At 40.7% G+C, this 15,863-nt stretch overlaps 2 protein-coding genes and 1 non-coding gene across 3 annotated transcripts in view; 1 reads left to right on the forward strand and 2 right to left on the reverse strand.

The window, feature by feature from the left end:
• sdr42e2 (short chain dehydrogenase/reductase family 42E, member 2) overlaps positions 1-6,469 on the forward strand; it is a 28,567-nt gene extending 22,098 nt beyond the window's left edge. The window contains exon 11 of the mRNA XM_028814614.2: positions 6,043-6,469. Coding sequence (XP_028670447.1) covers positions 6,043-6,276 — 234 coding nt within the window. The 3' untranslated portion in view covers positions 6,277-6,469. The remainder of the gene's footprint in view (positions 1-6,042) is intronic.
• The window catches only part of LOC127529603 (uncharacterized), a 200,894-nt gene that overhangs the window by 112,238 nt on the left and 72,793 nt on the right, over positions 1-15,863 (reverse strand). The window lies entirely within an intron of this gene.
• On the reverse strand, positions 10,068-10,149 carry trnal-uag (transfer RNA leucine (anticodon UAG)). The gene has a single exon. It is a non-coding gene; the product is annotated as a tRNA-Leu (tRNA).

Genomic DNA, 15,863 nt, shown 5'->3' on the forward strand with positions numbered 1-15,863 from the left:
GCGTTTGCATGTTCTCCCCGTGTCTGTGTGGGATTCCTCCCACAGTCCAAACACATGCAGGTCAGATGCATTGGTGATCCTAAATTGTCCCTAGTGTGTGCTTGGTGTGTGGGTATGCCCTGCAGTGGGCTGGTGCCATGCCCAGGATTTGTTCCTGCCTTGCACCCTGTGCTGGCTGGGATTGGCTCCAGCAGACCCCTGTGACCCTGTGTTAGGATATAGCATTTTCAGACGATGACTGACTACAAGATAGATAGAAGTGGTAGCGCTGCTGCCTCACAGTAAGGAGACCTGTGGTTCGCTTCCTGGGTCCTCCCTGCATGGAGTTTGCATGTTCTCCCCGTGTCTGCGTGAGTTTCCTCTCACAGTCCAAAGACATGCAGGTTAGGTGCATTGGCGATCCTAAATTGTCCCTAGTGTGTGCTTGGTGTGTGGGTTGGCACCCTGCGTTGGCTGGGATTGGCTCCAGCAGACCCCCGTGACCCTGTGTTAGGATATAGCGGGTTGGACGATGACTGACTGACTGACTAAATTTGCCCTCCTTGGCTAAGAGCATTGATTGTAAAGCACAAGGATTCCAGTCCATACTGAAAGGAATAACTCCTTGAATTACCCTCAGCACTTCATCTGCAAGCGGTCATTTCTGTTAAGTGCCTTGAGATTGTGTTCACAGTATGAAGCATAACTAATGTGTAACTAACAAGTGTGTAACAAGAAGAACTGAGAAATGTACTTTTATAGGATGCTCGCTCTTTAAAGATTTAACATCATCAGTACTGAAGAACCAGAAACATGGAGGGGAAATTTTAAAAGCTGCAAACTGTTGTGTGCAACACAGGTAGACTTTCTAGTCAGCTACTGAGTAACAGTATCATGCATATACCTAAAGTTAAATGTGCTCATGCTTGAAAGCTTTTTTATTAACCTGCTAGTGTAGTTCAATTTATTTTAAAAGTGCACTTACACGTATGAGCCTTGCACACCATACACTAATAAAACTCCTAACTGAGGCTCCTGGAAGTGACGTCACCTGCACTCTTGTGGCTCCCCTTCATGTCTGTGGATAAAAAGGGAGATGCAGTTAACAACTGTGTTACCTCACCTTGGGTGGGAGTTGTTCTTAGTACATTAGATCCCAAAAGGTGCTCCCTATGCACTCATTTATATACAGTATTGCAGTAGGGGGCTTCGCTCGCCAACCCCCCCCCCGTCCCCCCCAAAGGCCTGTGCTACACACCAGCCACTACGTGTCTCTGCCACTCTCGTTTCTGGATTTCACTTTCACCAAACAAATCTTTTAATTGTCGTGGATACGCCTCTTCATTACTTCTCCCAGATGGCAACACAAATTAGACGATTAACAAGTCTTCGACTTAAAGTTTAAATCGGAACAATATATTTGATCTCTTTTCGCTGTTCTGTTATTTCACTGAATAATAATTTCCTTTTGTTTGCGCTAATGTGATCTTTACTATAAGTTTGAGACTTTCGAATTTTCGTATTTTCATTACCTCTAACCTGCTCTGCATGTGTATCGTGCCAATGTTTTTGAATTCTTTACGACGTTCTAGTTTGTCATCAACTCTTTGTCTTTTATTTCCGGCCCCAGGTGTGGTTAAATCTCTGGGCACAAAGTCTTGACTCACGGGACATGAAGGTGTCTCTCTCTGAAAAAGTCTCGTCTCATCCGGGGATTTTTTTATTATAACAGATATATGGGCCATTACATTGACATTCACTTACTGTTAGCGGTTTACTGCATGACACTTAAAAAAATATGAAACTTTGCTCATTCATTTGTATGGTTGATTGATAATCTTTCCCCTACTCCACTCTTAGTTAGCCTCTGTCAAAGATGGCGGCCGTCACCATTTTTAGCATTTGGAAGCCTTCACAAGATGCCAAATATCTCCTGGACCCATAACGATTTTTAAATAATTCAAATTAGGTTTTTCCCAAGTGTAAATGGAGGGTTCTTTTCACCTACCATATCCTCTGAAATAACTCAGATTCATTTCTTTATTGGCCTGATGACCAGATATTGATTTTTGCTAACTTTAAGTAGCACAGAAAAGGTACAGGTTCAAGTTCAAGTCGGGGAGCATGCACTGGTACAGCGTGTTGCCACACCCACCACACAATGAAACAACTCAGGATCCTGGTTTGCAACCCCCCAGGCAGACACGCGGTCCAGTCCCACCCTCCAGAAATGACCTTCAATCTGCTGCAGCCAAGTGTTACATGGATGACCGCTTGGCCTGGTGCAGCCACTCGGGTCCCCAACAATGAGGATCTTACGAGCTGGATCACCCTCTGGGAAACGCTCCACATGGCCGTAATGCCATAAGTGACGCTCCTTCACAATGCAGGTAATGTGCCTCGTTTGGGACTCCATGAGCAACACAAAGTCAAACCAACTGTACCCAAGGATTTTCCGGAGAGACACAGTACCAAAGGAGTCCAGTCTTAGTCTCAGGTCACTGGATAGCGTCCATGTCTCTCAACCATATAGCAAGACAGGAACCACCAGGACACTTTTGCCGAGATATCGGGAGCGCCACACACCCCTTTCCAGCGACCTCATGACAATTGCTCTCCCAATCCGTCTACTGACTTCATACGAAAAGTCACCAGAGACACGAATGTCACTGCCCAGGTACCCAAAGTTGTTATTCTTACAGTAGAGACCTTGTTACATGAAAAACGTAAAGAAATGAAATCGGTTCCCACCTCTTCAAAGTCGAGAAAAACGTAATTTTTCCAAATTTTTGACGTCTTATATATCTGGTGGGGCAAGATACAAAAAAATCTGATTTTTGTTTGTGTGGCGCATCACCACAATCTTTTATTTTATATGACAGTAGTCCACCCACCGCAAATGGTTATTGTGCTCAGCCTAGTAATTGGAGATATGGGGCCTGATGAGTCAAAGAAAATATTAGTTATCGGTAGATACATAACACTTTGAGGATTAGTAACGCTACAGTATATAAATGCAATTAATTTAATGAATTAACTAATTGTTAATTTTTAACTTGTGATGAATGTCATGCAAACTGAATAAGTTATTACTATTTAAAAATGTTAACAATACAATACAAAGTGCAATTGTTACAGGAAGCTATAATGAGAAGTATCCATCCATCCATCCATTATCCAACCCGCTATATCCTAACACAGGGTCACGGGGGTCTGCTGGAGCCAATCCCAGCCAACACAGGGCACAAGGCAGCAATAAATCTCCGGGCAGGGCACCAGCCCACCGCAGGGCACATACACATACACACACACACCAAGCACACACCAGGGACAATTTAGGATCACCAATGCACTTAACCAGCATGTCTTTGGACTGTGGGAGGAAACCCATGCAGACACGGGGAGAACCAGGGAAGTGAACCCGGGTCTCCTAACTGCGAGGCAGCAGCTCTACCACTGCGAAAATTGATCTAATGCTAACATTAGATAATGAATTAACATTTCTAATAAAACAGTGTCAGTTGCAATGAGAAAAAAAAAAAAAGAGTCAAGAAGAAACATTTCAAAACTGGGACTAATTTGACTTAAAAATCAATATTTTAGGCATGGACAGCTTTATCCATCCATCCATTATCTAACCCGCTATATCCTAACTACAGGGTCACGGGGGTCTGCTGGAGCCAATCCCAGCCAACACAGGGCGCAAGGCAGGAAACAAACCCCAGGAATGGCGTCAGCCAACCGCAGGGCACACACGCACATCAAGCACACACACACACGGGACAATTTAGTATCGCCAATGCATCTAACCTGCATGTCTTTGGACTGTGGGAGGAAACCCACGCAGACACGGAGAGAACATGCAAACACCACGCAGGGAGGACCCGGGAATCAAACCCAGGTCTCCTTACTGCGAGGCGCTACCACTGCGCCACCGTGCCATCCTGGACAGCTTTATGCTACCAGAAAAAGGAAAATTACAAAAAAAAAAGGAGAGTTACAAATATGGTTTAAATTTGACAAAATATTTCTACATAAACACTTGAAATCATAGAGTTTTGTGGTTTCCATTTGTAGACAAAGACTAACCGCGTTTTCCAGTATATTGTAATAGTTTGAGTGAAAATATGTCAGCTCTGTCACTTGGTGGCAGTGAGTCATTAGTTATATAATTAAAAACAGCAAAATATTGTTCTGTGCATTCATAGCTTGTGTGGTAGAGGCAGGTAAGATCGACTTGGATTGCTAGTGCAGGTTAACATCTAGCTGCACTGGAGAAAGTCCAGAGGAGAGCGACAAGGCAGATTCTGAAACTAAACGATCCTGTAGGAGCATATGAGGAAAGATGAAAGAAGTTGAACCTTTTCAGTTTAAGTAAGTGGCGATTAAGAGAGGAACAGATTGAACCTACTGGACAGGGGTCTCTCTTTGAACTGCCTTTCCCAAGGTTTCTTTCATTTTTTCCCCTACAAGGGTTTTTTTTTTTTTTTTTTTGGGAGTTTTTCCTCATCTTCTTAGAGAGTCGAGGCTGGGGGGCTGTCAAGAGGCAGGGCCTGTTAAAGCCCATTGCGGCACTTCTTGTGTGATTTTGGGGCTATACAAAAATAAAAATTGTATTGTAAGTGTAAAAAATTATGAAAGGAATAAGTATGGTGGATCCCAGATTTTATTTAAAAAAAACTCTGCATCAAGAGCACAGGGACTTGTTTGGAAAGTTAAGGACAGATTTCACATAAAATGTTATAAAGTTTTTCTTCACACACAGAACCATAGGCACATGGTAATTTATTCCAAGAACTGTGGTGGAGAACTGGACTTTAGATTTCAACTTGGTTATTTCAGACAACCTAAGTCAGTGATGTCCAAACTTTTTTCGCTGGGGGCCACATACAGAAAAATATATGAAGGGCTGGGCCACCCACTAGAGGTGAGGTACTGTACATTGCCTCACCTCCTGTGTATTAAGCTAGGAAAACCAATCAAATATCGGTAAATTATGCTTCCTAATTGAATATGCTTAAAGAAAAAAACAGCATCACAGCTCTCCATTAGTGGGTTTTCATTTCTTGTATTACAAACTGCTCTCATCACATGCAATCGAGTAAAAATGAAAAGCACAAGCTTTATCTGACACTTGATATTTTAAGTTAGCTGACAAACCTTCAATTCGCCGCACAACTGCGTTTCTGGACAAGCGAACGTTGTTGAATTCCTGCATTTTCTCTGGGTACATTATTCCTGCGACTTTAGTGAGGCACTGTTTTAGGAAGTCACCATCTGAGACGGGCAGTGAGTTGCGCGACCTCATAACTGACTCATGTAGCATTTTCTTGTGTTTTGTTAGCACTTAAAAAAATACTGTTGTTGAGCAAGCAGACTAGCTGCCATTTGCTTAATGTTCTGTTCTTGCTTGGCACCAGTGTAGGATGTGCAGGTCGGGATGTTTGGTTTCGTAGTGTCGACACACATTATACACTTTCATCACTGCAATAATTTCATTGCAAATCAAATAGACACACTTGTTCTTGACTACTAGGAAGAAACATAAATTTTTCCCATCGTGTCTGAAATCTTCTGCACTAACTTTCTATTGTGCGTTTCTTTGGTTCTGCCATTTTTGGTCACCCGTAGCAAAATTGTTCTTTGGTTGCGCTTGTTTCTGAAGACGTTGCCTTGATCAAGACAGTAGCTCTGCCTTGTGTTAAACCTACGTAGTACAATACAGGTAAAAACAAGTTTCATGTATGGGGCATATTTCATTATATTTAAAGAATTTGCTGCAGGCCAATTAAAAATGGACCAGGGGCTGCAGTTGGCACGCGGACCGCATTTTGGACACCCCTAATCTATGTGAATAGGATGGATAAGCTTGTTGGGCTGAATGGCTTATTCTTGTCACAGTTTTCTAATATTCTTATGTTTTATGCATATGATTGACTCTTTTAGATATTTCAAACCGTCTCATAGAAAACAATATTTGTGTATATTGTGTGAATCCCATGACTTCTTCTCTGCTGTAATTTCTTTATTCAAATTTTGCTTCTCCCATCCGCTTTCTTCCAGGCGAGAACTATTGCAGTGACCCACACATTCAGGATTGACAAGGCGCAGAAGCAGCTTGGATTTTATCCCACAAAACATAGCTTAGCTTCCTGCATTGAGAACTACAAAAGACGGCCTCATGGACCCGGTTACTTGCTCATCTGCCTCAAGCTGTTTGTGTTCCTTGGTGCTCTCTTCATCCTATTTCACTTTTATTCATCTAGTCGAGAATGCAAAAGTAGCAGACATGCCTGACTGGCACCAGAGATGTGCAATTGTTCACTTGCCGTACGTGCAGGGTTTGTGCTGCTCAGAGGGGGTCAGTGAGGTTTTACCTCAGGGTGAATTTGATCAGACAGACACCTTCTTCTATTGACTCCAGCAACATGACCTCAACAGATAATACATCAGAAATGTTTTAATGTCCTCCTAGCATTTCTGCATGAAGACCAACACCCAAACGATAAAAGTATCACCTTTGTATTGCGTTGTGGGGGTAAAACCAAATTCTTACAAATGTATCATCGATTTAGTTTGCACGTTTTGACATTCCTAAATCTATCACTTCCTAGAGTCTCTTTCAGCTTCTTTTTCTGATGTGATCATTCATATTAAATAATGTCAAACTCTAGGAACTTGTGTTAGTCTTTTGGCACCATAGCCAAGCATGGGTTTTTATTTTAGAGAAACTGACATTTGTGAATGTTGAAGGTTGCTTTTCTTGGTGTTTTAGATGTATTCTTTTATAAATAATCAAGCAATTTTTCTGCTTAATTCTCAAGCCAGCAGCTTTATGGAAATTGTTCCAATAACTCATTTTCACATACACTCTTCTTCCCTCTTGTTTATTATCAAAAGACAAATGTAAAGACAACTTTGAATAGAGAGGAGTGGAACACAGCATCACTAATTATGCTACTTCATGGATCTGGTATCGACACTTTGAATGTTACAGTTTTTATATCATACTAGTTGATTGCCCAGTTGGCTTCACTCAATGAGTGCAAGGGAAAGAAATAAAATGTAGTCTATAAGTTATTAAACAGTAAAACATTAACATTTAAGAAGTAAAGGATACATTGAGCACTACTGGAGTGGTTTCAGGTAAACTACATTTTAAAGGTGCTATAACACAACAGGTAAGTAGTAGATCCCTTGTGAAAGGCGCTACATGACCGCTGTGGTATAGAAATTACATTTTCTATGTGATCGTCCAAATTTTTACCTGACAACCTTCCACTACTTGTTAAAATAATTAATCACAAAAGCAACCTTGAATGTTGTGGGGTTTTAGTGACCCGAACTTACCTTAAGGGACAGTAAGTAGTCGTGCAGGGTAATTTTAAAACGGAGTCCTGCTTCGATGGCGCCGATTACACTCATTCGCAAAGATTTCCACTCTCCCAGGAGCCGACAGGGCACTTGAAGTGTCACAAACAGTCCGAGAAGAGAGGACGCTGCCCGAAACCGTCAAGCTCTCGACTCGGCGGAGCAGCCCAACATTCTGCGCCTCCCAGCGTCCACTTTGTTCTCACGACCCCTCGCAGCTGAAGGCGGTCTCGTGTTCACATTGTTTACAGCTCGCTGCAGTTAAAAAGCAGAAAGACACAAAGCTGTTTTCCTCATCTCTTCTACTATCAAGTACTGCCAACTAAAAAAAGTTACAATGTGGTAGTTTCAGCGACAGTCACGTGGACGAATAAATAAAACTTCTCTGTCAGAACGTGCCTGGCTAGTTCCTGCATAATAATGTGTTCTGTGGTCATACGTAATTTCCATATCGTGTGGTCATACGTAATTTCCGTTTCATACATAATTTCCATATTGTGCGGTCATACGTAATTTCCGTTTCATACGTAATTTCCATATCACGTGGTCCTACATAATTTCTGTTTCAAACGAGAAAAGAATTTTATATTGTGACGGACAGCCGGGTCCCATGCCCGGCAGGGACGCCCCTGCTGCATCAGTTGTCAGAAGCTGTAGTGAAATCATCTCATGCGATTTTCGATGCTATTTTCGTTGCTAATTTTACGCCTGTTTAGTGTTTTTTTTTTTTTTTTTTTATATATAACAACAACTTAGTGTAATCGCCATGGGTCCTAAAAAGTATAGTGAGGAAAATAAGAGTAATCTCTCTCCTCATCCTCCAGCTTCCACATGCGCCATCATCATTCCTTTTTAAGGTAAATACAGGTTTTTATATTTTATTAATTTACATTTTTATTCAAATATTACTTAATATTTTACCTTAAAATCCTGTGTATTCACTGTTAAAATCATTTTGAAAATTCGAGTTTGTGGGACCCAGAAATGGATTAATCCAGTTTCTTTTATTTTAAAGGGGAAAAATTGTTGGGCGGCATGGAGGCGCAGAGTGGTAACGCTGCTGTCTCACAGTAAGCTTCCCGGGTCCTCCCTGCATGGAATTTGCATGTTGTCCTCGTGTCTGTGTGGGTTTCCTCCTGGTGCTCCGGTTTCCTCCCACAGTCCAAACACATGCAGGTTAGGTGCATTGGCGATTCTGAATTGTCCCTAGTGTGTGCTTGGTGTGTGGGTGTGTGTATATTTGTGTGTATGTGTGCGCCCTGCGGTGGGCTGGCGCCCTGCCTGGGGTTTGTTTCCTGCCTTGCACCCTGTGTTGGCTGGGATTGACTCCAGCAGACCCCACCGTGACCGTGTAGTCAGGATATAGCAGGTTGGATAGTGGATGGAAAAAATTGTCTTGGAACTTGAACAGGGTAAAGAAACGGATTAAGTTCGGATTCCAATGTATCACTGTATATTGGAAATTTTAAACACATCACATTACAATTGACATCTAGTGAGAGTCTTTACATACACACACATATATATACACATATATATATATATATATATATATATATATATATATATATATATATATATATATACACACATACATATATATGTATGTATATATGTATGTATGTGTATGTATATTATGTATGTATGTATGTATGTGTGTGTGTGTGTGTGTATGACACATATATGTATATATATATGTATGTATATGTATATATGTATGTGTGTCATACACACAAACACATATACTTTTTAAAAACCACACTTGTATTAAGTTAAAAAGTGTACTAAAAAGTAAAAAATCTCTCATACATCACTCGTAAAATAAAAGCGACGGCGCTTTTGCTAAGATTTTAAGAAGTGTTTTTTGAACGATGATTGATGAAAAGCGCCCATGCTTTTATTTTACGAGTGATGTACTGTATAACAGATTTATTTTTTTACTTTTTAGTACACTTTTTAACTTGTGTGTTTTTTTAAAAAAATTATTATATATATATAATTTTTAACTTTTTAGTCTTGGGTTTGTTTTAGCATAATTTTGTAATCAATATTTTAATACTTCCTTAAATATTTCTATCCGTTACTAGCGCCATCTATTGGTGAAATCTTGAACTATTCTTCATATAAAAATTACATTTCTTAATTAACATGGATTAATTGATCAATTAATGAAAGTGATTATTGATGCATGTATTGTCATCGGAAGTGTGTAAGTGTGCAAAATTTCAAGTCATTTGAACAATAGGAAGTGGGTTAAATATCGATTACAAGATTTGTGCCAGACAACAAATATAATATAAGCGTGGTAAAAAAAAAAAAAAAAAAAAAAAAAAAAAAAAAGATCAACTTACTTCAAAAGAAATGTTTGCGAGTCAACAGCGCTGTTAATTTCGTAATGGACACAATTAGAGCTTACCTACCTCAATGTCTAAATACCAGCAACCATAGCTGTTTCGTTTTGGGTACTGTCTATTTCCACTTGTCCAGCAGGTGGCGCTGAAGGAAAGTGAAATAGTAGACGAGGGAGTAGCCGTGGACGATCACTATCATTTCCGAAACTTCATTTTTCGAACGCGCGCGGAAGTCGAGATGTTTCTCACTTTGTGGTCCCGCTCTGGTATTCTCGCGCTTTTGCATTTGATCCTAAAGCTTTCATAACATTTGTATGTCATGTGTGTCATGATTAAAGTCGCGACCAACTCAGGAAAATATTTCTCTGGCAGCGGTGGGATTCGAACCCACGCCACCGAAGTGACTGGAGCCTAAATCCAGCGCCTTAGACCACTCGGCCACGCTACCTGAATAAATAACAAATTTAGGCTCAGAGAGTGAAATGTCATAAAAATACAAGTCATACTATTTAATAAAATTGTACTTGTGTAATTAAAAAATTAGGAAAACAATCAGATGATAAAGTACCGCGATATTTTAAAAGATCTCTACTTTAACTGCGTTTGCATCGTTTCCTATCGAAATTTAAGCTGCGCCAAAAATCTTTGGTATACTGCCGCCTACATTTAAACACTCGCTTTCACTGGCCGCGATCCACAGCTCCTGCGTGGTGCTACTTACTATTCGACCCTCTTTCTGAAAGTCTCCGCCTGTTTTCTTGAATATTCTCAAGACCACCCTCCGGGCTCCTGGCTATAAGGGTACGGTCACTCAAGCAGCTAACCCCGACAATCTGAAGAGCAATTCATCGGCCACAATGTGATGCTGTTTTAAGACGAATTGACGATATGTTAGACATGTTTCGACAGATTAGCGTTCTTCAAAATATTCACGTTGATGAACAGGTCCTGAGAATCGTAAGATCGATTGAGCACGCCATGTGCCCAAAATGTTATCTGAGAAGCATGTCACGTGAAGATCCAGCCACGGACATTCAACATTAATGCGCCCCTCTGATTTCGTGTGTAATGGATGTATTTACTACAAACAAAAAAAAAAAAAAAAAAAATTCTAAAATGAAAATGTAATCGCTCTTTTGCAATGTATTCTCAAAGTCTACGCGCAAGCATGATGCAAAGATTAAGAGCATCCACCTTACGTGTCCGAGTGTCTGTCCGGTTGCTATGTCCCGGTCATTCCAAAACGTGGCGCTTCGCAAACATTTGTAGGGATAAGACTGTATTGCACTTGTCATTCCAATAGATGGCGCATCACAAATATAAAGACAGCTTTTATGGATCAAAAAACCAAAAGGAATAAGACGGATACAGATTGCATGGTTTAGTGCAAACGTTAACGCCGAGGTCTACATTGTTTACCAGTATGGGACTGGTTGAAACCTGACTTACTAGTTGTGCTAACATTAATTCTTCTCAAAATAGCATCACAATGTGGCTGACGGACTATTCCCGAGATTGGCGAGGTTAAGTGCTTGAGGTACAGCAACCTGTTGGGGGCACAGAGCTTGGTCTTGAGAACATTCATGACGACACGTGGAGACTTTCAGAAAGAGGATTAAACGGTAGCTCCATTCTGGAATTGGGGGGTCGTGGCCAATGACAGCGACAGTGCTTGTCTTACTTAACAAGGCGTTTCCTGTGGATTGTTAACTGCGTAAAAGTCACTAGGTCGTCAGACTTGTAAAGTGCAGTTTATATCACTTAATAATGCGCCCATTGGGAGTTACATATTGCCATATAATGCTAATTTATCTCTGTGTACTTAATTTATAAAAAAAACCTGTTGCATCTCTTACTGCCTCAATGCATTTTGCCAGTTTGAAAGAAAGAACAGTGGCGTAACTGGGGGGGGGGCTACGCCTCTGAGAAAGAAATTCAGCCCTTTGATATCCTGATCCATACAATGAAGCAAAAGTAATCGACAGGAAATGATCAACCAATTGAAACTTTCAGATGAATGAATTATCCTACTAGTTCACCACTTTTAATAACGGTTTTACTCAGCCATTATTTAAATGGCTGCATCCACTCTGCTAAGCATAAGTCATGTTAGGTCATGTGGACAGCTTTTCAGTTATTCTAATCCTAAACCTAAAAGTGCAACGATTTTATGTGACTTTTTTGTCACGCTTTAAATCGGGCTTATTTTAAAACCTACATATATACGTTTGATATCATTCTTTTCAAAATGTATCGAACATTAATGTGATGTTGTTAGATTTTCAGATTCTTATTCAGTTTTTAAATTATAAACTAAAAAATATGAAGAACTCGTGTCCCAAGAGACAAGACTTTGTGCCAAGAGAATTAACCACACCCGGGGCTGGAAATAAAAGACAGTAGATGACAAAGACAGCTTCTGTACAGGCTTTTAAATGTGTGTGATGCAGATCATGTAGCACAGCAGCAGCAGCAAGCCAGGAGCTAATGGAGCAAAGAGGAGGTAAAAAACCTTTTTGTTCCCATTGTATCACCGTATAAGGGGTGGTTTCAGAGGAGCGACCGTGTCTCCTTGAGGTGCGTTCAGCCCCCCTCTTCACAACACATGCAGAAGTGGCAGGCAGGGGGGGTTGGCGAGCGAAGCGAGCAGGGGGTGAACCCCCTAGTATTATACACACACACCACACTCGCACGGTATACAAGCTCACTTGAGCTGCTTACTGTTGAACATGCTCTGTAGTCCTTGGTGCTGTTGGTGTGAAAGCGATTGTAGCAGAACTCCATATTAAAGGCGTGATCAGGAATGTCATAAGGGTGATTTACACTTCCTCTTTAGATCACGTCACCAAAGCCATACTGACAAATCAGATTGCTCAGAGGGACCAGATACACACAGAACTTGGCACTTTATCATATATACTAGCTGTGTAATCCTGTGCTGTAAAAAGCTTAGAAACAATAGAAATTGTCAGATAAAAAACTGAAATGCAGAGTTGGCGGTTTCGTTTTGCGGACATGCTTGCCTCCCCCCTGGTCTATCAGCGGCTAAGCAAGTTTCTCTCGTTTGTCTTTCCTCGGCGGTTTCACTGTGGCGACGAAGTCGCTTTCTTTCAGCTTCATGCTGTAGCCTCGTACTTCCTTCCAACTTGTTAACTTGGGGTCGCCTTGCCAGCTCGTTAAGCTTCATGGCCGGACAGACAGACACACACGCACTTCCATGCATAGACATTTATATATTAGATAGATAGGGAGATAGCTATACTTTGCTTGAAAAGAATACAAAAGGGGGCATAAATGTAAGCTATTTAATGAGTATGCAAGTGTCATCCAATAAACTAGATTGTTGTGTTCAGAAGACCCTGTCCATCAACAGATTAATAGTCACTAACGTGGGAGACCACTTCCATCACATGGCTAGTGGAGCACGGTGTTGATTTGGCTCGGTTCAAGGGCTTTAGCCTCACATGGTTTGTTGCGGCCACTCTTGCAGATATTATTACTGATAACACCATAAAAAAAACAACGAATTTCTGCACGGACCATCCTGGGTTCTCCCACAAGCCCTGGGCCAAGGTGCTCAACTGTGGGACCTTTTACAGATAGTTGTGTGCCCTTCGTAATCATACCAATTCATTGAACAGACCACAGGTGGACTCCAAATCATGGCAAAGGATCCGATTACTTGTGTCAATGTGAGATTGGTTTGGTTTTTATTTTTTAATAAATTTGCAAACATTCGCTTGGTCTTTCTGGGGTATTCAGGGCAGGCTCTACCATATAGGTGAAGCAGGTGGTCATCTGGGGCAGCAAAGACTTCTGGGGGCATGATTTTCTCTGTTATAATAGATGCAGCCATTAGTGCCAGGAGGGTATGCCTTTGGGTTATCTTTGGCACCCAGTCCCAGATTTTCTCTTCCACGCTCAAGACCCGTCCCTTGGTTCTTTGATCTTACATACATGTACAACCCCCTAACCTCTCCCCAGATCATCAATCCAACGTCGGTTTATAAATAATGCAAAATCCCAAAGGGGACCCCCGCTAGCTCTTTGATCTGCAATAACATGAATAGCAGCTGCCTTCAAGAATACATGCCATGAGTGCAACATTTTTAAATTTCACCTTGGGCAACAAAAAAAGCTACAGCCAATAAGTTGGTGGTATCGAGTGCTGTTTGAGGAGGGGAAAAAATGAATTTCAGCAATTTTAGCCTAAGGGTGCGACTTAAGAAAATGTGAAAAAGGGGAGTCTGAATACTTATGAAAGGCGCCAGACTCGCATGTTCATACCAGGCCTCTGCAGCATTGCTAATCACTCTGCTTTCCTAGGAAGGCTAATCCCAGAGAAATGTCTCATTCAGACAATCTGATATAAGAATCAATGGTATTTTTTTACACAAGATCATGAAGACATTTTATTGTATTTACATTCCTAAACAATATAGGAAACTTATTGCAGTAATTATGCGAATTTGATCACATAATTTAAAGTGTTACTTTGGACAGTTTGACAATAAATAACCTTATAGTTTGTAGTAAGGCAAAAGTAAACATACCATATTAGTCTTAAAAACGCAAAGCTCATATCGTGGCGGATCTTGTACTTCTTCAATCGCAGCCGCTTCTGCTGTTTCCTCGCACCTAGCAAGGCGTTTTCTGTTTGCCGCTCATTTCAAGGTGTCTAAAAGTGACTCCGCCTTTAACCAAAACTCAGACAGCTATTGGTCAATCTTAGAGTCAATTAAACGTCACCCGCCATATGTTTGCTCGACCAATCAGCAACTAAACTCAGCTTCGATTGACACTCAGACCTTCCAATGATCTTCTAAAGTCGGCCAAATGGGTAGGGGTACGACACAATGTAGGCGAGAACCAGAGTACAACGTCATGGCTGCGGCGCGGTAGGATTCAAAAATAATTCACTATTGATTAATTACTTGATTAGATTATTAATTACAATGACATATTAAGAACCCGTAAGTGTATTTTATTGTAGTATTTTATAGGAGAAAAATCATGATTAAAGTGGAATTTTATTTTCTGTTTGTAAACTGAAGTCGATGCTTTTCCAGGTGGATGTCGTGAGATGTTGAGTAGGGCACATTCACGCACGCGTCTTTCTTTACAACTGCAGCCACAGGCGGAACCCGGACTTGAATTGTGTGAATTACAACAGCTAAATGTCGGCACGTGGTTTAATGACATTACAAACGCTAGTGTTTTGTATACATGTGTGGAGGCCGATTTACTTGAAGTGTTTATATGCATCTCCTGCCTCTTTTGCCTGGCATCGTTTGTTATTTTTTTCATTCTGATCTCGAGTTTGCGTATTTCCTTCTTTAAGCATGTTTGTTCTTACTGAATCAAACCAACAATCTTCAGATTTATACATTATAGTGCTTGGCAGTGTGCGGTAAAATGGCACAGTGCTTTAAAGAATCAAGCGCCCTGAATCTGAATCTTGCACTGGGTTGTTGTTGATCTGAGAATCTCACATTCTCCATGTATGATAATCACTCTGCTTTCCTAGGAAGGCTAATCCCAGAGAAATAATAATGATAATGTATTTGAATGGGGTGTCCAACGGTGCTCTAATTTTTCTAGCACATCACTAAAGGCCTATCGATTAGGTGCAATCTAAGTCTAAATTTGCCGCCTTAATAATAATAATAATACATTTTATTTATGTAGCGCCTTTCCCATGCTCAAGGCACTTCACAGAGTTTAAGAAAGAACGGTAGGGTATACAGTATATAGCATTGCACTAAACCAGATAAATAAATAAAGAAGATTAAGACAGTAAATTCAGAGAATAAAAGCCTAACAGACAACATAATTGATGGTCTTGCACACATACAGGTTACATAGATAGATAGATAGATAGATAGATACTTTATTAATCCCAATGGGAAATTCACATAATAGGAGTGATCAATAAATAAAAATAGAAAAATAAAAGTAGAAAAGTACACAAACACATACAGTCATACACGGAGCTGCTGAAAAGGCTGCCACTCATACATGAGCATCTTGACATAGAGGTAAACTGAGAGAAGGGTGATAAAGTCAAGTAGAGCTAAAAGCCAAACTCAACAGATGAGTTTTGAGTTGTTTTTTAAAAGAATTCATGGAGTCAGCTGACCTGATTAATTTCGGTAGGTCATT

Source organism: Erpetoichthys calabaricus, chromosome 11, assembly GCF_900747795.2.
Source record: "Erpetoichthys calabaricus chromosome 11, fErpCal1.3, whole genome shotgun sequence".
NCBI lineage: Eukaryota > Metazoa > Chordata > Cladistia > Polypteriformes > Polypteridae > Erpetoichthys > Erpetoichthys calabaricus.